This window comes from Artemia sp. Qi Xiang Cuo, chromosome 21 (genome assembly GCF_049724085.1).
Source record: "Artemia sp. Qi Xiang Cuo chromosome 21, ASM4972408v1, whole genome shotgun sequence".
NCBI classification, from domain to species: Eukaryota; Metazoa; Arthropoda; class Branchiopoda; order Anostraca; family Artemiidae; genus Artemia; species Artemia sp. Qi Xiang Cuo.
The window spans coordinates 22414548-22438225 of NC_142814.1; the positions used below are offsets into that span (position 1 = coordinate 22414548).

At 35.8% G+C, this 23678-nt stretch overlaps 1 protein-coding gene across 2 annotated transcripts in view; it reads right to left on the minus strand.

Annotated features, from left to right (window-relative positions):
• The window catches only part of Khc-73 (Kinesin heavy chain 73), a 300519-nt gene that overhangs the window by 60419 nt on the left and 216422 nt on the right, over nucleotides 1–23678 (minus strand). For both annotated transcript variants that reach the window (XM_089106523.1, XM_089106524.1), the window contains exons 15-20: nucleotides 21697–21843; nucleotides 17377–17541; nucleotides 13877–14005; nucleotides 11856–12072; nucleotides 10200–10311; nucleotides 5723–5965 (exon numbers count right to left, since the gene is read on the minus strand). In XM_089106523.1, the coding sequence (XP_088962649.1) occupies nucleotides 5723–5965; nucleotides 10200–10311; nucleotides 11856–12072; nucleotides 13877–14005; nucleotides 17377–17541; nucleotides 21697–21843 (1013 nt within the window). The remainder of the gene's footprint in view (nucleotides 1–5722; nucleotides 5966–10199; nucleotides 10312–11855; nucleotides 12073–13876; nucleotides 14006–17376; nucleotides 17542–21696; nucleotides 21844–23678) is intronic.

The window sequence follows — 23678 nt, forward strand, 5'->3', positions numbered from 1 at the left end:
ACGTCCTCCCACCCCAGACGGGGACGACCTGCTTTCCGTTTAGCCCTAGATGGTTGGCCGAAAAGAACAATCTTCGGCAATCTCTCATCCTTCATCCGCACAACGTGCCCTAACCACCTCAACCTTTCTTTCATTATAGACCTAGAAAGCGGTATTGAACCACATTTTTCGTATAGCCTATTGTTTGAAATACGGTCAGTCAGCCGGGTACCCAGAACAATCCTTAAGCAATTTCTCTGGAAAACATCTAGCAAATCTTCATCCACTTTTCAAAGCGTCCATGCTTCAAAGCCATATTTGACCACTGTCATCACTGTAGCTTCTTATATTCTAATCTTGGTTTGCAGACTTATCTTCCTATTCTTCCAGACTTTTTTTTAACTGTGAAAAAACACCCTGAGCCTTGTCTCTTTTACTTTTAACATCTTCTCTGCTCCCACCATCTCTACTAATATTACTACAAAGGTAAGTGAAGCTTTCCACCTGATCAATCTTTTCATTAGCCAACGTCACCTTTTCATCTTCACTTATTCCTAGCCTTAGTGACTTAGTCTTCCTAACATTAATTTTCAAACCAACACTAGCACCCTGAACTCGCAAAACCTCTAAAACTTAATTCATTTTGCTCACACTTTCATCTAATATGCTTAAATCATCAGAATAATCTAAGTTCGTGAGGCTTTTTCCTCTACATTCGATTCTGTGATCTCCCATCGCCTTTCTTGTGCTACTTAAAACAAAGTCCGTCAAATTATTCCATGCAATAGATGATAAAATACAATCCTGCTTAGCTCCTGATCTAATACAAAACCAGCTGCTAACCTCATTTCCTACCTTAACCGCAGCAGTGTTAGACATAGCACTAATCACTTTAATGTATTTGTATGGTATACCATACAAGGATAAAACCTTTACTAAAGCTCCTCTATCAACAGAATCGAACGCTTGCTCATAATCTATAAAACTGAGGACCAAAGGTGTTTGAAAACTTAGGCACTTCTCAATTATTAACCTAAGAGTGAAAATTTGGTCAACACATCCTCTACCTTTTCTAAAAACGCACTGTTCTTCTCTTAAAACTTTGTCTACAGCCTCTCTCAGTCTAAAAAGTATCATATTACTAAGTAATTTGCTACATACACAGACCAGGCTAAAGCCTCAATAATTACCACACTCCCTCTTATCACCTTTCTTATACACTGGTTTAAATAGGGTTTTCCTAAGATCGTTAGGTACTTTCCCTCTTTCAAAAATCACATTCATAATCTTCAATAACTTAATTCTAACCTCAGAGCCACCATATTCAAGAAACTCATTTACTACACTATCAGCACCTGGAGCCTTATTATTCTTTAATCCTTTTAATACTGTCGCTAATTCCTCCTCAAAAAACAAATCTTCCTTCACATCCAAGGTATCACAAACTTTATCATTTTCCTCTATATCTTTTCCTGCAACTCAATCTCGGTTAAGAAAGTTCTCAAAATGTTCGGCCCATCTCGCTTTAGCTTTTTCCTTATCGCTAATTGCCACCCCAGTCCTATCTTTAACTGGGACAAGTCCGGATTGACTTCCACCTATCAATTTGCTAACTTGCCAGTACAATATTTTACTATTATGCCGTCTAGCTGCATCTTCTAAATCCCCGACAATTTTATCCATGGCCTCCACTTCACACCTCCTTAGTTCATATTTCAATGCTTTCTCCACTTTCTTTACATTTCTTTTGTTTTCATGCGATCCATCACTCAGATAATTCTTGTACAAGTCCTTTCTTCTTTTTATTAAACATAGAGCTTTTTCACAAATATTCTTAGCGGCAGTTCTAGCTTTCTTCCATAAGACATATTCAGCAACTTCACAAGTTATTTTTCTAAAATAATTACAACTATCTTCAACAATATAATATTTTAAACTCTCAAGTTTAGTATTCAACTGTTACAGTAAAATTTCTCTCAAATTCTCATCTTGGAGTCTACTAACATCATAACTTCCTGGGAGGTAATTACCCTTCTGATATTTCAGCTTTAAATTAACCTTTGACACTACTAGATGGTGATCTTTACTTTTAACATCAATAACAGCACTCCTATATACCCTAGTATCTTGTATTGATCCATCCAGTCTTCGGTTTACTATAACATAACCAATAAGGTTTGCTGTCTTACCATCACGTGAATACCATGTTAGCTTATGAGCTATTTTATGACCAAACACCGTATTGGTTATAACTAGATTTTTATACCTACAAAATTGCAAAAGTTTATATCCATTACTGTTTTTTTCTTTTACACCAAATTTACCCAGGCTGGAATACCATCTACCCCTATTTTTACCAACCTGGGCGTTAAAATCTCCCAGTAATAATATCATATTTCTACCTGGGACCTTGTCTATTTGCTCCTGTAACTGTAAGTAAAATTCATCTGAGTCACTAGTATCTCCATAGGTCGGTTCTACAGGGGCATATACTACTATAACTGATACCCTGAACTTTCTAGTCATAAAATGAGCAATTAGTATTCTATTATTAATATGTTTCCAGCCTAAACAAAACTTGGCAACATCTTTCTTGATCATGAGCCCTACTCCCTGTCTATGCACCCCATCCTTCCTGCCTGAGTAAACAAATTCTATATCACCTAGTTTCATACTTCCTACCCCTGAGATATGAGTTTCTGAAACTCCTAATAAATCCAGTCCGAATCGTCTGAATTTGTCAGTCAAAATATCGATACGATAGTCATTCTTTAATGTCGTAACATTCCAAGTTCCAATTTTCATGTTCTTTAAATCATTGAATCCCGGATACCAGTGCAGGACGGGGATCACATATCTTCTCAAGTCTACACCAAAGTGCTTAAGCCGGCTTAGAACCGGACAGCAAGAAGTCCCTGGAAACTCAATCAATGGGGGCTTTGCGCAGTCCTGGGTCCATCTTGGTCACAGCATGGTTTTCAGCACTTGGTGATGCTCTTCTATCAACAAGAGTCTAAATCCTGCACAGACAATTTCAAGCCTACTACCTCCGATTCAATCTATATTCCTACTTACAAATATTATGCTACTACGGGGATGCAACCCATAATAGATAAATTAGCTAGGAAGAGGTTTTTCAGCCCAAAGACGCCCATAAAAACATACCAAGCCCAGAAGAATCGTCCATTCGTCAGAATCCCTTGCAAATGTTGTGTCGTTTACTAGGCTATAATTTCCTCAAGGGGCACCACTTCTAAAGTGGGAATAGAGTTGACGTCAAGTTCCCAAGCCTTGCAGATACCCCAAAAGGGTCGAGGCAGCCCTTTGCAGAGGCCGTTGTCCATAGATCTGGATCTTACGCCCTGCCAAAGTTGTCCTCCTATAGAGGATCTTCCCGCGATGGTGTTCTGCATCACCATGCAATTTAACCCATTGCTGGGAGAAGGTTTGCAACTCATGGAACTTGTGGACAAACTAGTGGGCCCTTTTGAGTGTACATTTGAGGGGCCTTCTTCCTCCTCCGCCTGTATTTATGACCCCGGGCAAGGCTGCCCCAGATTCTATTATGGACCCCCAGGGACAAGGTCCCCCCTTGGTCCGTGCCTCCTATGGAGGTACCCTACATATCTGTAGAGCGTTCCCCTATCGCCACCTGGGGACACGCTGAATGGCCTGGGGGAGGCCAGATAAACGGAACACTTTTGTTTTGCAAAGGCCATAACTCAGTGACATATTTAACCTACTACTTATAAAGATACATAACTAACTGACTAGGCCTATATAAGTTATATACAGAAATATATAACTCAGTGACATATTTAACCTACTACTTATAAATATGTGTAACTCACTGACTAGGCCTATATAAATTATATACAGAAATATATAACTGAGTGACATATTTAGCCTACTACTTATAAATATGTGTAACTAACTGACTAGGCATACAAGTTATATACAGAAATATATAACTCAGTGACATATTTAGCCTACTACTTAAAATATGTGTAACTCACTGACTAGGCCTATATAAGTTATATACAGAAATATATAACTCAGTGACATATTTAGCCTACTACTTATAAATATGTGTAACTCACTGACTAGGCCTATGCTTTATACTTCATGACAAAAGCAACAATCAGAGCAGTAGCATGGATTTACAAGTCAAATATGACACCAAGAACACACTGGAAAGTAGTCGGAATAATCGTCTAGTTCAGCATCTCTGTCGAGATTAGCTTGATCCTAATGACTATTATTAATGTTCAATTTGAAATCCTTTTGTGTTCTTTTGTGTTCTTGGATATCTATTTCCAAGACTATTTCTCTACCATCATCACAACCTCACCCTGTTGATTTGGCATCTTGGAAATTATATTTTTTCCCTGTTATTCTCTGGTGTTCCTCCTGCACTTGAACTAGTACCATATTCTATTTAATGCTTCAAAACCATTTTTCAGTGTTGATCACACCTATAATTTTGCCACTTTTACCCTGTTAGCCATTGAGGCTAACATTCATTTATGAAAGAGTAGAAAATAACCAGGAGCTGATGATTTACCACCAGAACATCTGCCTCAGAGAACTCACAAATTAATCAAACATTGGGCAATTCTACTTCAAGCTTTTATCATTAAATAGTATGCACTCAATACCTTACAAGAAGGGCATCACCTTCATTACATGAAGGTTGTACAACTTTCCCATACGAGGTACGACAAAACCGCTCTTAACAAAACGGCAAAATGTGAGACACGATAAACGAGAAATCTAAAATTGGGGCACTTCTAGCTGAGCTACAACAAAATGGTCGACGGAATCGGATAGAGCAAAAAATTTCACGTTAGATGGCAGCTCTAACTCCGCTTCCCGAAAAAGTCGCAGATACGACAAAACCGCTCTCAGGGGACGAAATGCGGAAAAATAGCTAATTATCCAAGCTGCTCCCTGACTAGGTATCATGGTTTTAACCGATTAAATGTTGAATATTTCTACCACGCAAGTGAACATAGGTTGTAAGTTCTTGAGCTCACCCTACATCTCGTATATTGCGGCACCAGATCTGTATTGACAAGAAATATATTCTGACTTCAATTGAATCACCTCTGCTGCTCTCTTCAGTGGATAGATTGAGCTGGTGGCTCCCCAGAGGACTGGACAAGCAAAAGTTACCCGAGGAAATCTGGCGAGATATTCTGGATAAGTTGCGTATACAAAAAAGAACCAGCCAATGTCCGATTTTTTTTTTCCCAATAATGACTGACCCCAATATCGGCCGGGCTCTACTCTCACCACTTCATTTTTCTTAATATCAATTTTAAACCTACTCTCACACCGTGAGCGCTCAAAACTTCCGAAACCTTATTCCGTTTCTGTAAAAAAAAAATTTGAGCTTACATTCTTCGATTCGATTCTGACAACTACCATACAGCAGCAAATAATTGACATCGCTAACATTTTACCAATTCATCCAGGACAACTAAATCGTCGGTGAAATGTAATTTTAGGAGAAATATACCTTTCTGGTTATTATCATGTTGTTCCGTACGTCCCTCTGGACGATGGCCGGTTAAAATAGTCCATATAAACGTAAATAAAACTCGCACCGACCTTAAATGCATCAATATTATTCATGTGCTTTGGCACTAATCACTTTAACGTGCTTATGTAGTCAAAGCGTTTATGTCAGCCGAATCAAATGCCACAAAACAGAAGCAACCAAATATTAGTATGAACTCACCTAACGCTTATACTGCCAATTGATATATTTGTAATGGCTTCACAGACCAAAGGCAGAGTACCAGAGTCTGTAACGGGTTGAACACGTACAGCTATTCGCCTCTGTTGACCCTGTCTCAGCTGAATAATGCCTCCTGTGAATACATCATTTCTTGGCTGTACCTCAACGGGTATATACTCACCGGTATCACCAAGCTCGTGAATTTCAGCCCAAAGCTCAACCCGACGAGATACCTCTCTCCATCTAAAATTCAGGAAGTAAAGTTAATACACTTATAAAACAAAACAATTAACAGATGAATGAAATTTCCCACATGAAAAAATAGTAATGGATTACGGGAATAAGTAGAAGGTATTAAATATAAAATGAAAAGAAGATGTTTTCTTTGCCCCTAATTCAAACATAAAGAAAAGAAGATTTTAATGCAGACGATCAAGTTTTTTGACCCGATCTATGTGCCTCTTCCAGAGGGAACACAAATATTGAGGAAGAGTTCGGTAGATTGAAGGGGAGTGATGAGGGCAAGGTTTCAGTGAGCAGAATCTCCCTTTGTCTTTAATTGCAAAAATTTTCAACATAATGCAAAATTTCATGCATATCACGCAAAAAATTCGAAAAATAAGAGATATAATTTCCAGGATACCAAAGATATTTTAAATTCCCCATTCAAAAAACACTAATAAAACGTGCAACTGAAACCGTGAATAAAAGATTATTTATAGACTATATCTGTACATATATAATAAAGTGCATGTCTGTGTTTTAGTCAGTTAGTATTTCGTTTAATTTGCAGCTAAACTAATCAAGCAATAAACATGAAATTTTTGCAGAATAGCTTTAAAAGCATAAGGACAGAAATCGACCGTAAAAATTCCCCAAAAAATGGATGTGACATCATGATAATAAGCAAGTGCTGACTGAAGAGGCGAGCACCACTCGAGTGGTGCTCGAGCACCGATATCATGAAACTGCAAGCACCACTGAAGAGACCTGAAGAGGCGAGCACCACTCGAGTGGTGCTCGAGCACCGATATCATGAAACTGCGAGCACCACTGAAGAGACCTGAAGAGGCGAGCACCACTCGAGGGGTGCTCGAGCACCGATATCATGAAACTTCGAGCACCACTGAAGAGGCAAGCACCACTCGAGTGGTGCTCGAGCACCGATAACATGAAAATTCGAGCACCCCTGAAGAGGCCGGAAGAGGCAAGCACAACACGAGTGGTGCTCGAGCACCGATATCATGAAACTGCGAGCACCACTGAAGAGTCCTGAAGAGGCAAGCACCACTCGAATTGTGCTCGAACACCGATATCATGAAACTGCGAGCACCACTGAAGAGGCCTGAAGAGGCGAGCACCACTCGACTTGTGCTCGAGCACCGAAATCATGAAACTTAGAGCACCACTGAAGAGGCCTGAAGAGGCGAGCATTACTCGAGTGGTGCACGAGCACCGATATCATGAAACTTCGAGCACCCCTGAAGAGACCTGAAGAGGCGAGCAACACTCGAATGGTGCTCGAGCCCCGCTATCATGACAGTGCTAGCCCCACTGAAGAGACCAGACGAGGCCAGCACCACTCGAAGTAAGGGAACACTCCTTCAGGCCATGTTAGCAAGGACCAAAACCACCATAAGTCCTCTAAAGGTCAGGATGTCATTTATTTCCTTACCGAAAACGATTTTTATTCCAAGCAATGTGTTAATTATTTATCCTAGTGCCAAAAACAACACAAAAAAGTAATGTCACAAGGCTAATCAGGAGTTACAAATAAATGTGGTGTTACCAATCCCCTTCTCTCTCAAATCCTCTAAACACCATGAGTGTCATCTGTATTCTATACAAATAGTAGGCCTATGTGTTTTTAACAGTGTGGTTATTTGTCAAAACTTAGATAAAAAAGGAACATCCCCATATTAATCAAGATTACTGGAATTAATTAATCAAAGTTGATTAACTGTTTAAAATGTAATAATACTAGCTCCTGGAAGTCTCGACAATTTTTAACTTTTAACCATAAAAGAAAAAAATGTTTAAAATATACTTTAATGACACCATAGCATTTGGAAGATTTGGGGAGCGGTATACCTACCCTCTTTGTACTAATTTCTGTTCGTTTCATATATTATTGTTTGTTTATTCATCTATGGCAGCATCTTTCATCTTTATGCTCGATGTGGTTATTCATTAAAATTTCTATCCGATTTGGGTTTCTTTTATTCATTGATAGCAAATTCTGTTTGCTTTATATCTGAAATATTACATGACGTTATTTCTGCTCATCTTAGGTTTTAATATGGCTCTTTACTAATATTGAAAAACTTTTTTTCAACACAAACATCTTTTTTAAATTAAGTTTTATTATTGGTTAATATTAGGTATGTTAGCAAGGCCGTACCCATAGGGGGGGGGACTTAAGGGAGTTGGACCCCCTCTACCTCCCCCCCCCAAATGATTGTTTGTCTCGTAAAAACTTAACAAAATGGATATAAAAAAAATTTGTGTGCGTTTTTTAAGGTTTTTTGTGTAGCCCTCCCCCCCCCCACCCCCGAAAAAAAATCTTTAGAGTAAAACCCCTCCGAAAAAAAATCCTGGGTGCGTCCTTGTGTGTTAGTAAATTTTATTTATGCTTATCTGCTTAATAAGAAATATTATAGATTGTAACTTGAATTTTGGACACAATTTAAACGTTTAGTCACAATTTTCGATGAGCACTAATTTTGTCTAATAAGTTTTCAATAATAGTTTTACTATAGAATTCTGGGTAGATGAAGAGGTGTATTATTATTTTTGTGTAACCCCCCCCCCAAAAAAAAAATCTTTGAGTAAAACCCCCTCCGAAAAAAATACTGGGTGCGGCCTTGTATGTTAGTAAAGTTTATTAATGCTTATCTGTTTAAGAATAAATATTATAGATTGTAACTTGAATTTTGGACACAATTTGAACGTTTAGTCACAATTTTCGATGAACTGTAATTTTATCTAATAAGTTTTCAATAATAGTTTTACTATAGAATTCTGGGTAGATGAAGAGATGGATTATTATTTTTGTGTAACCACCCCCCCCCCTCCCACAAAAAAAATCTTTGAGTAAAACCCCCTCCGAAAAAAATACTGGGCGCGGCCTTGTATGTTAGTAAAGTTTATTAATGCTTATCTGCTTAAGAATAAATATTACAGATTGTAACTTGAATTTGGGACATAATTTGAACGTTGAGTCACAATTTTCAATGAGCAGTAATTTTGTCCTAATAAGTTTTCAATAATAGTTTTACTATAGAATTTTGGGTAGACGAAGAGATGGATTATTATTCACATGAGGTTATAAATTTGCGTAATTTTGGGTTATCTATAGGGGTGAATCCATCTTGATCACTATCTTGTAGACCTTTTTATATACATGCATCTTAATCAATCATTTCATTAAAAAAATATTTTTATATCATATATATTAATTCCGTTGGACTTATTGATAGAGTGAATCTGTGGACACTTAAATGGGCTACCTGAGACCCGCCTTACTGGAACAGATCTATACAGGTGACACTTTTAATATTTTCTCCTCTTAGTATGTATGCCCAGCAAATTGAAATTATATTGGATTTTGAATTTGGATTTTGAATTATATTGGATTTTGATGAAATTATAAATTTGGGCCTATTTTGAGAGTCAAGAATCAGTACAACAATTTTGTTTCTACTGCTTTTGTCTTCATTGTGCTCCCCTTGTCTCTGTCTAATTGTCCTATTAAGTCTAAATATAAATCTAAGCCAATCTGTGGAACATATTTGTTAGTCCAGTTTCGGGCAATTTCTTTCGAGTTTTTTCTGTGCATAAGGGCTCTCTGGACCCGATAGTTTACAAATATAAGTATAAAGCTTCTATAAAATGTTGTCTGTCCTTTTTCGGACGAACCAAATTTAGAAACCAAATTTTATGGCACTATTATCCCTTTCCCTAAGCATAAAATTTGAAGTTGCTTTGTCGAACCTTCCCTGAAAGTTCAAACTCAATCCCCGGTGTCATCCCCGAGACATTACAGATACGCAATATTGATAGCCTGTGTGAATACAACGTCTTTTCAAATTACTACACTACTTCACTGCGAATAGGTTCAGAGTTGCTCCCAGTGTGAATAGATTCAAAGTTGGGGTCAATGGTGTCAAACTTTCAGGCATATCGATGACGTAAAATTTTTGGCACCCGTTCTCCCTCCCTCTAAAGTTCCCTTTTTCGGAGAATCTCTTACTTTGGAGGATCCTTTACATATGAAAACAAGCAAAGTCTATCTTTATCACCTTTTCACCCGTTTATCTTTTGGAGTTAATGACTGTGCAAACGAACGGCTAAAAGATACCTTTAAACAGATATATGACATAGTATATACACCGTATGTAGCATGCCTAAGCTCGAATATAATATAAGTTAGTTCAAACAACAAAACAAAATTACCATATTAAGACTATATTATTACCTGTCAGCAAGAGACCTCGCTTTGGCGATTTGGTTTTCTACTCCCCACATTTCAGAACCTGCGGTAAAACCAGAACTTCGATGACCCCAAACTTCAAAAGAGAGGGCACCTTCTGCAAAAAAAAAATCTATTCTTATACATACAATTAAATGAGCTTACTAGTCTTTAGCGTTCATTCCACCTACCAAAGAATTCAAAAATCAGAGAATTAAGAGGCTTAGACTTTTTGGGTGGGGGTGGGGGTGGGATTAATAGCCGAAACTGATTGTGTCAAATTCCCAGTTTTTCAAAAGGAAAACTATGCCTCTACTCTTGTACTTTTTTAATTGAGCTTCTTTAATTGAGTGAAAATTCGAAAAACTTATGCAGAGATGCAGCCTGTTTCATTACAGATGCAATCTGCTAATTCCGTCTGCTTTCGGCAGATCCAAGGCGAATTAACCATGAAATAATTAAATCAAGCATTAAGATAATAACCACAAAAACAAAATAGCTAAAAGCTGGGCCAAAAGTCATCTGCATATAAAAAAAAAAATTAAGCAAGTTCCCAGAGTCTTTCTTTTTTTTTATTTTTTTAAGCTCAAGTTTTCAAGTGCTCCTTTTTGACAACTAATTTTTAAATTCTAGGAGATTCTGAAAGCGCTTGCAATGAAAAATACGGATACGCCTTCAGTGCGACCTCAAAATACTGTTTTCATGAAAGGTGCCTTTAAGTTATTTAATAATTGAACCAAAATGTTTAAAATATTTTCCATGTCAATCTCCCAATTTCCAAGTTAAAAAAAAGTGCTCATATTTCGTTTTAATTTTCTTTTGAATATTTTGGTCGAATCTCTCTACAATATAAAAATTTTACGAGGCCTAAAATATAGCGTAAAATCTATTTAAAAAAAACATTAAGGTTTATCTGGTACTTCATGACAAAAAAAATAATTTTTTTTTTTTTACATAAGCTAAAGAAAGACTAAAAATCTCATACATAAAATAATAAGAATTCGAGAAATTTTGAAAAAAAATTCTTACAATTTGTAAAAATCTGATTGCATAGAATCGTGTAAAACCGGTTCGATTAGCGTCGTTATCAGAGAGTATATTCGATCTGAAGTGTCTAGCGCTTGTCTTAATATGAATAAGTAGAAGAAAAAACTGGATCCATAAACACTAAAAAAAAGCGACTTTGCTATGTGAAATGAACAAATGTAAGATTTTATAATCGATATAAAAAGTTGTGTTATAAAAACAAGAAGCAGAGGCTGGTTTAGTACCATGAAAGCGGTTTTACTTTACTTTGTTTCGGTATGTCCAAACTATTCAGTTTGTCTATTCAGTTTATCACTTCGTTTCAGTATATTAGTATATTAGAACAAATGTAAGATTTTATAATCGATATAAATAGTTGTATTAGAAAACCAACAAGCAGAGGCTGGTTTAGTACAATGAAAGTGTTTTTAATTTACTTTGTTTTGGTATGTCCATACTATTCAGTTTGTCAATTCAGTTTATCAGTTTGTTCCAGTGTAAGAGTATATCCAAGTACAATTTCCCCAGATTTGCCACCACAGGACTTGAAATTCAGGATATTTTACAAAACACAGTATCAAGCAAATGAAAACAGTTGGAAAAGCTAAGATAGATATTTAATAGATGGTATCCTACCTGCGGAATGTTCAAGAAAATCTTCTGTGATCAGAAGTTCAAATTCACGGGTGTGATCAAACTTGATAACATCTTTGGCTTTACGATGATAACCCCAGTAGTCCCGACTGGTTTCAATGGGAGGAACCACGATCAAAGGTGAATCCCAGAAACAATATTGGCAGAAGACAAAATGAGACAATGACGGTGGCAATCCACTTGCTTCCTTAACTGTTACCTGAACAAAATAAAAAGCGAGAATTATTACTACAAGTATTCCATACGTTTTTATTTTCAGAAACGTGCTAAGTTTCTTAAAATATTACAATGTTTTCGAAAATAGCAAATGCCTGATCACATAAAGTAAGTAAGTAAGTAAGTATGACGGCACTCGACCCTCAAGGTCCAAACCAGCGGTGCTGATCTCCGCTTCGTGGCCCTTCAGCCAGGAAGCGCAATGAGGGGTTGGGAGCCAGCCATCCTATGCTTTCGCAAACCCTTCCTGCTTACATTCCCCAGATTTCTCCAGGCTGCTAATTTGCTTTTGGGAGGGGTGTCGGTGGTGTGACTCTGTAAGCTTAGCCGGAGTCGACCCAGCTCTAAATGGATACCTGGAGAATGCATGATCAAATTTATGGACATAGCAGCAATCAGGCGACTTCTGTGATATGGATACTAAAGACAAATTTATATAGTCTCGACCCTAAATGGGTATATCCCTAATAAATATTTCGAGTAAAAATGAGAACAAAAGCAATCAAAGATAAGGGGGGGGGGGCCGTGGGGTACATAAGAAGTTGATATTATTAATACAAAACGAACAATAAGCCCTTTACATCCAAGATGACTTTTTTTTAGAGAATGGGTTTCGATCAGATAAGTACGAGAATTTGCTTTGGGGGGAGGGATTCAATTAAAGAGCAAAAAATAGCGAGGATACTAAAGGCAGTTTGGTAATATTTGGATAACATTCAAGTAATTGGTTCGGGAATGATTAATTTTCGTGGAACGTGCCTTCCTCTTATACTCAAAAGAAGAAGAAGAATTAGGTAAAAGAAAATGAACAAAATTAGGGATTCTAGTAAATAAATAAAGGTGCAGAAAACAAAAATGCATAGTTGAATGCACTGAGAAAACTTTCATAAGCTTGGCAATGTGATTTAGTTGGCAATGTTAATTAGTTGGCAAGAAATGTTGGCAATCTTGGCAATGTTAATTAGTCACCGTTTCTTGAAGGTTCATAAGCAGCGTTCTAACTGCGTTATACGAATAGTTGTACTTTAGGGAAATAAGAATTTCTTGGGAGGGTGCAAAAAGGGAGGCTTTTAATACATTGGCATGGAAGAGAAGCGTACCCAGCTGTATTGGCCTCAAGCGGCTTGATGCTGAGGTGAATTGTTAGTAGTAGTTGTATTAGCAGTGGGCAAAAAAGAATGCTGGAATTGGCATCATTTGATTTATTTTTATTATCCTTCATAATATCCGTACAGTACACTTTATCAAAATGCACCTTATTTCACGAGTTGAGAAGGCTGTTCTTGCCCGTAAAAAAAAAATTATCTGAAAGAAGCATTACTTTTTGAGGATGAATGAACTTTATTTTAGTATTATAGAGGTAAGATGTAAGCATTTTAGATTGAGAAGGTTATTTCATTAACAAAAAAGTGTGCTATAATCTTTTTTTGCCAAATAAATCTAATTAACTTGATCATTTGTATCTTGGGATATAAACCAAATGAATCCAATTTCAACTTCAGCTATATAAAAATATACAAACGACCAAGAAAAAATACAAGCAAATGCATTTGAAAGACTGGTGAATTTGCAAGTACGCTGGATAAATTCTCAAATTTTTCTTCTCCTATTTTAGAGATGAAAAAAAGACAAGCGGTACCAAATTAATATCCATGGTAACGACAACTAGCAATCACTTCCTGAAGATCACAAGGTGTGTATGTTTTTAAAGAAATTCTTTGACTTTATTTTGATCCTAAATCAATACATAGTTACAATTACTATACCATTAATAATGGGAAAAATACCTTTACAACTATCTTCGACACTTCGGCCTCGAGTTCGTCCAAGTCATTTCCACTATCTTCAGAATATTCAGAAACAGCTTCAACTATTCGATCAGCGGGGAGCTGTCCAGCAACTCTGCTAATCTCGACCTATATGGGAATTGCATACTATTAGCCTATTTCGTATTGCAGGGTAAGGAGGGTTGGGGGGGGGGAGGGGAATTGATTCTTCTTCCATGAGCATTATATAAGCAATTGACTTGGAAGCATCCAGCTTTCCAAAGGATATCAAATTCTTAAAATTCTAGATTATTAATAATCAACGGTAGGGCAACAAGACGTTGAAAGGCTCTCTATCTACTTTGTAAGGTTGTGAATAGAGTTAAACAAAAATATTATTAGTATGTTTCTACATTTGATTTTTTTTTTTTTTTTTTTTTTTTTTTTAGTATAATAAGTACAAAGTACTGGACGTCAGAAGATTAAAAATAAAATATATATATGGTTAAATGGAAAACATTCCAATTAGCTTTGCAATTTTATTCATATTATTTTATGGACGCTTTAAGTCAACAATTTTTTTTTTCGAAATTTTTATCTTTGATTTTACAGCATCCGACAATAAATTTTGTTCACCTCGTCGAAACCAAAACGTCTCTTTTTTCAGTTTTTCATCTTTTTCGTTAGATAGTATGATCTATTACAACTAGAAGTAGCAAAATTCATCACTAATTTCTATTCAAGGCAAGCACTGACCTATTTATCTATATTTTAATTGGCTTGATAACATAATATTTTAATAAAATAATTTGTCAGGCCGGTCTGATTGTTGGGCGTAACTAGAAGAAGCTGTTCAAGCTCACAAATGGCTGTAAATTATCATGCATCGAATTGATGAATTAAGAGGTATTTCGACCGGTCATTTGTGGTTTCATCATCGGACTGGTCGAAATGTTACTTAACTCAACGACTGCAGCCTGCAGGTGATGCCTGAATTCCTCATTCTAATTAGATTGTATAAGATGTTTTTTAATATTTGACATACCGTGAAGTCGTCAATCGGTAAGATGACATAATGTTGGGTCATAGAAATCCAAATATTATTCTTGAAAAATCGCTAAACCCACCAGACATGCATTTTGGACAAACAGAAGTATGAAATAGAGAGAGAGAGAGAGAGAGAGAGAGAGAGAGAGAGAGAGAGAGAGAGAGAGAGAGAGAGAGAGAGAGAGAGAGAGAGAGAGAGAGAGAGAGCGAGAGAGAGAGAGAGAGAGAGAGAGAGAGAGAGAGAGAGTTTCATCTGCACAAACAATCATAGCTCAATGGCTAATTTTATGTTGTGTACAAAATATATTATCATATACAAATATACAATGATGTAATAAGGGGCATGAAAGCGCTCTGGTAGTGATTTGTTCGAGCACATACAGGCCAAAGTTTTAGCTTTTTTTCTCGCAAGGCTATTTGTCTGGACATCTGGGGGTTAAACGGTGATGCTGAGCAGTGTTAGACATTACCCTTTTAGCAAACCGCTGGGTAGTATTAGTATTAGTGCCAGGTATCTTCGAAGATGAGTATGTACGCTAAAGCTGTCCATATCAATTGGCGATACCAATAAAAGTTGAGCGGCTTTTAACTGCCAAGATTAAATCATGCTGGTTTACCTTATTTTATTTCCGAAACTTCTGTATGTTACATATTGTTACATAATTTGAGAGAACGGATTAAATTGTCTCAGCAAGAAATTCGACTAAATGAGAAATTCCAATGCAAAAAAAAATGATTGAAACAGATCACACTATCAAAAAAAAATCACATAAAAAATTCAGTGAATTTTTTATTCCACCAAAAAATGAAATATACATATAGTCCAACATTTGAATAGAAATTCAGAACTTTAAAAACCAAAAAAACAGCTCTATTCCACAGAAATGGTTGATTGCTGTTCAGTAATAAATAAATGGTTCGGTTCTCTGAGAATAAATTTTTCAGTTGAATAAATAGTTCAATCAATGGTTCAGTTGAATAAATAGTTCAGTTCTCTGAGAAAATAAAAGTTATGAATTAAGCGTCCAAATCAAGGAAAATGAAATTAGAACCAAATAGTTGCTATTAGCCGAACAAAAAAAAAGGACACACATGCTCGAAAATACCAGAGAGTTTATAGTGAGAAGAGCTAAAGATATCAGGCACATAACCATATGTTACAAGTGATAATATAACCTTTTATTTTGTTTCTATTTTATATTAACAACAAATTCTATCAGCGTACATGCAAGGACTACCCGGTAAATAATTACAAGGTTATAAAAAGCTTGAGAAGCAAAAAGCACGACTGTATTAATTTGATGGCTACAAGTGCGTCACCTAGGAATACCTTCTGCTCTATCACGATAGCACCACTGTGCACTTCGTTCCTACTTAACTGTTGGAAAAAAAATTGGCTTTTCGAGAACAAAAGCGTGTATACGCACAATCGGTAATTTTTGGACTTACTAACACCACGTTATAAAGAATCCAAGATTTTGACAGAAACTGGGTAAAATCTTGACAGGCATGGTTTATTTCAACGCATTATTCATTTCAAAACTACTTGTACACGACGAATCATAAATTGTAGATGGCTATTAGGCAGAAACAAAGTGGAAGCTTATTATTCAAAATTAACATAATCATTTTCAAATGCTTTCAACTTTCTTTTATTTTTTTTAGCTTTTGTGGTCAAGGACTCAAGGTTAGTTTCTAATAAGTCACAGAAAACAAGTATTACAAACTTTCAGAGACAGGAAATTATAGAAAAAAATAATAACGGAAAACATTATGTATGGGTTTTCAGTCAAAATCCTATTTAGGATGAAAATAAGGTCCTGATATTCAACACTTAAACTTTTCAGTCTTTTTCTTGATTTGCCAAATAACTATTGGGTTTTCAGTGACTAAATTAATAAATGTAGAAAAAAGTAGCTTGATTCATTATTTCAATGCCCAGCCAAGTTCTACCAGATCATTCTAAAGGTCTCTTAGAAATGTGAAAAAGAAATCCTCCTGCTGTGTGCTTAAGTCAAATTTTCTAACAAATCTTGAGACGGCCTTGTAAAATTTGGCAAGTAAACTACGGACAAAGCGCATAAAAACTAATTTTTTACTTATTTAATGGTATTTACTGTCTTATTAAAAACTCTATAGTTACTTGGCGAATATGTAAAAAAAACAACTCTATAGCCACTTGGAGAATCAGGAAAAAGGCTTGTTAAGCAAGTAGAAGTCACAGAACTAATACCGCAAATTCAACCTTGATTAGCTTCCCAACTTATCTTCACAAGGGCAGAAAAATGCTTGGTTTCCTCATAATTTTTTTTTTAATATGTTGCGTAAAGGGTAAGCCAAGATCGTTCTGTCTATAAGAAATATGGCTATGTCCGGTGGTGAAGGGGACCGAAAAGCGTAACACTGGACTATTAGAAAATAAAAACGATTCAAAAGACGTATGAGTTAAGAGAATGGCAAATAGGATAACTTACTAGCAATCGACCAGCAACTTCTCCTTGCTGACTAATGATTGGAACGTGATAGCTTAACTTCACATCATGGAATAATACTTCTAAATACAAATTTGCCACTCCAATAAGACTGTGATTTATTTGATTCTCGTAAAACGGATCAACGTCGGCGTTCGGTAGATCACCCTGAAAATTTTTAGCAAGTAACAGTAACTTCAAGGTAGGGTTGTAAGCTGGGATGATTCCCCGGACCATGAATTGATAGAGCCCTCATTTGAAGCATCTACAATTTGCACGGAGTCCAATATTTAAAAATAGTCGTTTCCAACAATCTATGATATGCCCACATATCACGCAGTCTGTTGTAATAATACAAACTTACTGCGAAAAAGTAAATGAAATTACAAGTAAACTCATCTATTCATATAAACTTAAATAAAGCGAAAAAGCGAGAAAGTGAAGAATTGGGATTTTTTAGGATACCAGCCAAAAGATTTTATCAATATACCTAGTTTTTATTACTTTCTTGCTCAAATTGTCCGACAAGAAACATAATAGGTAGACAGAACACTGACTGTACAAGGTGCTTTCTGTTGAAGAGACATCCCTTATAGTTTGGTTACATAACCCGATTTCACTGTCAGTGTAGTGGTCCATAGCGGTTTTTTTTTCATTTCATTTATTAAAATAAAAAAAATTAAATAATATCACTGAAAATACTCGCGTGTAAAAATTTGACAAAACACTGGCTAACTGTGATTTCATCAAAAGACAATATATCAAGTAAAACTTTCTCAAATCACGGGGACTTAATAATGCTTTCCATGGAATATGCTTGCTCTTTTTCATATTATTGTGAAGCAGTCTATACCATAGTTTAGGCCAAGCCTATTTCACTGAAGTCTTCATGCTTGATGGTTTTCTGGAGTCAGTCTTTAGTCTTTCGCTAACTATCATCTTCTTTTCTTTCTACTTCCCATACCTTTTCTTTCATGCTAATTGCCTGTCAAGCTGTTTTTTATTTAATTTTTCTTTCGGTTTCAAGATTAAACTTGCGTTTAAACTAGCACTAAGATCTAGTTAAAGCAGATCCTTGGCGGTCAAAAAATTTCTTCAGATTTTGAACGGTTTTATAGTGATACATATAACCATTCTACCGTTTGGGATGCTATTCCGGCTTCGTCTTCTGCTAAAAAAATAATAATAATAAAAATAATAATAACAATAAAAAAACAATGAAATTAGCCAATAAGAGTACTTATTCTTGGAGGAATAGGGTCGTCTTCTAACTAAAATTGCATCCACTTGTCTCACAGTCTGTCACATGGAAATCCAAAAAGTATAGATATGGCAATATACGTGCTATAGATTTGTACTCTTTATGTCCTCTCGTAAGAGGCAGTGTAAATACTGATTTGAAATTGATTATTATCCAAATGTAATACTCTCAAAATCTGCTCCGATGCAGCAACATAAGCGATTCTAGCTTGTGACCGAAAATGCACTACGTCTACCTTCTTAAAATCTTTCAAAAGGTGACCTACCGCGTCATCGACTTTCATACTTTCGAAGAGGCAGGTGACAATTGTTTTGGCAAAAGACACACATGCCGATCGAATCTTTTTTCGTTCTTTACTAGAATTGTATAGGTGACAATTGTTTTGGCCAAAGACAAACAGGCCGATCAAATCTTTTTTCGTTCTTTACTAAAATTGTAGAGGTGACAATTGTTTTGGCCAAAGACACACATGCCGATCGAATCTTTTTTGGTTCTTTACTAAAATTGTATAGGTGACAATTGTTTTGGCCAAAGACACATAGGCCGATCGAATCTTTTTTGGTTCTTTACTAAAATTGTATAGGTGACAGTTGTTTGGCCAAAGACACACATGCCGATCGAATCTTTTTTGGTTCTTTACTAAAATTGTATAGGTGACAGTTGTTTGGCCAAAGACACACATGCCACAAATAGCGACGAAGACCACACTGCCTTTCCATCATAAACAAATAAGTAGAACAACAGGGAATTTTTTTTTTATTTTTTTATATACAAAACAGTGGAACGCAACTTTAAATGAATATTTCGACCCTATATCCAAGGGCCGTCCTCAGCAAAACAGACGAAGAGAATAAAAACACTATAAAAGAAACTTACATTAAAATTCAATCATTAAAACTCTTAAAATAGAGATTTGGGGGAATATTCGCTTAATGCCCTATACACAAATTTAATTAAAAATGATTTGACTAATTATATTAAAAAAACAGTAAATAACTCCACTCAACCTATTACGAATAGACCTTCTAGGCTGGCTGCCAAGAAGGCGAGATTAGCTTTAAAAGCCTGTCTGTAAGTATTTTAATTCCATCTGAATGAATTGTTCTCTGTCCATTTCGTTTGGAGTACCAGTCCTGTTAGAACTTCCTTGAAGTAATGATATTAGGGCTGTTTAAAACTTTTTTAAACAATTTTAATGATTGAATTTTAATGTATGTTTCTTTTATAGTGTTTTTATTCTCTTCGTCTGTTTTGCTGAGGACGGCCCTTGGATATAGGGTCGAAATATTCATTTAAAGTTGCGTTCCACTGTCTTGTATAAAAAATTCCCTGTTGTTCTACTTATTTGTTTATGACACACATGCCGATCGAATCTTTTTTCGTTCTTTACTAGAATTGTAGAGGTGACAATTGTTTTGGCCAAAGACACACATATCGATCAAATATTTTTTGGTTCTTTACTAAAATTGTATAGGTTACAATTCTTTTGGTCAAAGACACATATGCCGATAGAATCTTTTTTGGTTCTTTACTAAAATTGTATAGGTGACAGTTGTTTGGCCAAAGACACACATGCCGATCGAATCTTTTTTGGTCATGACTAAAAATGTATCTGCCATCCATGACAAACCATCAGAATTACAAAACTCTTCAAACGTCTTTTGAAATAGAAGCTCTTCGGTCAGAAATGTTCTAGTGAAACTTGTTGAGAGACTAATAACAAAAAGCCTTACAGGTGGATCTTTCAGCATTCTTGATGTTACTTTGCAATCAACCATACTTTGTCATAGGCTTTCGACCGGAGGAAATGTCCTTTAAAAAATATTTTCTGGGCATGACGAACGATTTGAGTACATACAGCGCAGCTTCAAATAGAGAAAACCATAGATATTTAACGAGCTGAAGAAATATGCATCCTTACCAGTCACATTTGATCCAGGTTTTTCCGGAGTCATCAGCACTAGATGGCTATCCACTTGAGGAATAATAGACACTAATCACAATCTCAGCAGCCATTTGGCCATGGACTTCTAATCCTTAAGAAAGGCATTATACATCCTATATATTGTGGATTGAAGAGTTTCAATATTAAAAGAAGTACAACATTCCTCTCTTAAAACAGCTATTTCATAGCTATTTTAAAAGAGATGACAAAATAAGGAGAGAACAAAAATTAATCTCGCAAATTATCCCTCTTTTGCAGGTATAGTAGTGTGCTTAGTTGACAAGAAAAAATATGACTTTTCTTATTTTTTCACGAATTTCTAGCAATTTTTCTGACTCTAGAATTTCTTACTTCTTAACAGGAATTCTGACACGGCTGCAGCTTTAAGGCAACTACAGAGACATTTTTTTTCGAGTATTGTAGAGGAATATTCATTAGGTACATTTTCTTTAAAAGGGAACTGAACATTATGCTTAATTGGAAACCAAGTTATGGAATTCTATTTAATTGGAACTCTCCTGCTGGAAACAAAGATTGGGCTAATTCCCAAACTATTCCGGGTAAAATAATAAATTAAAGGCCGAATGTTCCAAGAATTAGTGGTGTAAAACATTGTTCCATATTTGATATTGCATCATATCAGCTCATTTACGCTTTTAAACTACAAAATTATGAATAACATCGTTGATGCCTGGTTATAATAATTTCCCTACCTTACGCGAGTGGAATAACGATTTATATAATGACAAATACCGCATTGCCTTTCCATCATGGGAAAGAAAAGAAAAGATAATGAAAAAATATATGAAGATAGTGAATAACGCGGTGGTACAACCTATTCGATTTTTTCGGGTATATATTCAACAGCCTTCATCAGTGAAATAGTTATTCACTGTCTTCACAAATTTCCTCATTGTCTTCTCCTTTTAGTTGTAAATTACCAATTCATCTCCAAATTTTTCAAAAGCTCATAAGGGCAAAATATTGTTTAAAATTGGCTAAATTTTGGTCACATGAGTTGTGAAAAATTCAGCACCCAAATCAGGATTTTAGAAGAAAATTAAAATTACGGAAATTTGTCCAATGTAGCTTCGAATATAAATAATAACTAACTTACATCGAGGGAAAATCCACTATCCTTAATGTCGGAATAAAGGTCCCTCATATCAACCAACTTATTTTCAAGTTTTTCAAGTGACCAGACCTGATCTGCATTTCCTTTTCTTTTGACTAATATGGCAGGCTCACTCACAAATGCTCCTCGCTACAAAGAAGAAAATTAATGAGATCAAACTACTGCAACATGGTCCAGAGAAGTGCCATGAGTATTATCTTGGGTTGGTAAAACATACAAACAAGCATGCATATATATATATATATATATATATATATATATATATATATATATATATATATATATATATATATATATATATATATATATATATATATATATATATATATATATATATATATATAATGCTCAAAAAGGACCACTTTGCGGGTCTTTTAACTATCAAAGTTGGCTTCGTCATTTTTTCTGTCAACTTAATTGCTCTTGCCTGGTAAGGTAAGGTGGTTAGTGGTTCAATAGTGTGTGAAGACAATTGTTCTCGGAAGCAAGGATCCTCTTTTACTGCTACTAGTTTAGAATCCAGTGTTCACAGCTATAAAGAATAGGAGGGGATGTTACTGTTGAACAACCTAATTCTAAGCTTCAAAGAACAATTTTTCGACCACCAAAAATGATTTAGTCGAATAAAAGCTCCAAAGACTTGAATAATTCTAGACTGCACCGCCTTCCCGCTAAATCCCGTTCGGTGGACTATACTTAAGCTTTTTCGGAAAGCTTTTTTCGGCCCTTTTGTAGAACTAGGAAAATACCATCAGAAACATTCATAGATTTTGGGTCACAACAAAATACTCTGAACGGTCATTATGAACTACAGTAGAATTTTAACACTCGGAGTCCCTATCGAAAATCTCGGCAAAAAGCCCTTTGCACCAAAAATGTGTTCTTATAATTGACCATCTATTTTATATGCAGTCTAAGGCCTAATTCACCTAAATAAATCATTAAGTCAAATAATTTCGACATTTAAAAGAGATTTTTTTATAGAGGGTTTTAAAGATATTTAAATCACTCAGGGTAAGTAGCCCCAACTAAGAGAACGACGATGGTCTTGAGACCACCGTCCTGGAGTCCTCTAAAAACCTAAACGCTGATACGATCTTATAATTGACCATCAACTGTTCTTATAATTGTTCTTATTGTTGACCATCAACTTTATATGCAGGCTAATTAACGCACTCAGGTTGAAAAATCCTTCATGTAAAAAAAAATAAACTCTCGAACAATAGCAAATAAACTCTGGAATTGTAAAGCAAAAACTAAGATTCTTTCCCAAGTACCTTTTCTTCTTCAATTACAGGACCACAGTAAAAAATAGAATTTAGAATGAACACTTGCATGAATAATTCTGTATAAATCTGTTCCGTGCCATACTTTTCAAAATATAAACCTTTTAAACCCCTAATTCGTGAAAAAAAATCATTGAGTCATGTATTTTCGACAATTAAGAGAGATTTTTCATAGAGAGGTGTTTAGAGATATTTAAGCCATCAAGGAGGCACACTTGTGCCTCTTTAAAGAGGCGACCCACCACAATGTTAAGCGAGTTCCGGTCCTAGCGGTCGCAGAGAGACGGCAGTAATCGCATCTTGTAGTCTAAACTCAAACTAAGAAACACGCATAATTTCATCCCCCCTCCAACTTTATCGTCATGGAAGAAAGTGGGCGGGAAGTTTCAACATTCCCACCACAGCCCCCCTTTAACGTTGTCTGATAAGGATGAAATATAGAGGATAAGCTTTCCGAGGGCCTGGGAGCTTCTCCTCAAAATTTTAGCTCAATCCGATCCCTCCTTCCCTGTTTTCCAAAAACCAAATATAGCCACTTAATGTTCATCAATTTTTTTTTTTTGTTAGCCACGCCTACAGGCCACAGTTGGTAACGGATCCGGGTGAATGAGGACTCATTCGAAGCGGAATTCGACCTGTTAGGGCCTTTTGATATTTTCAGACGGAAAAAATTATCCC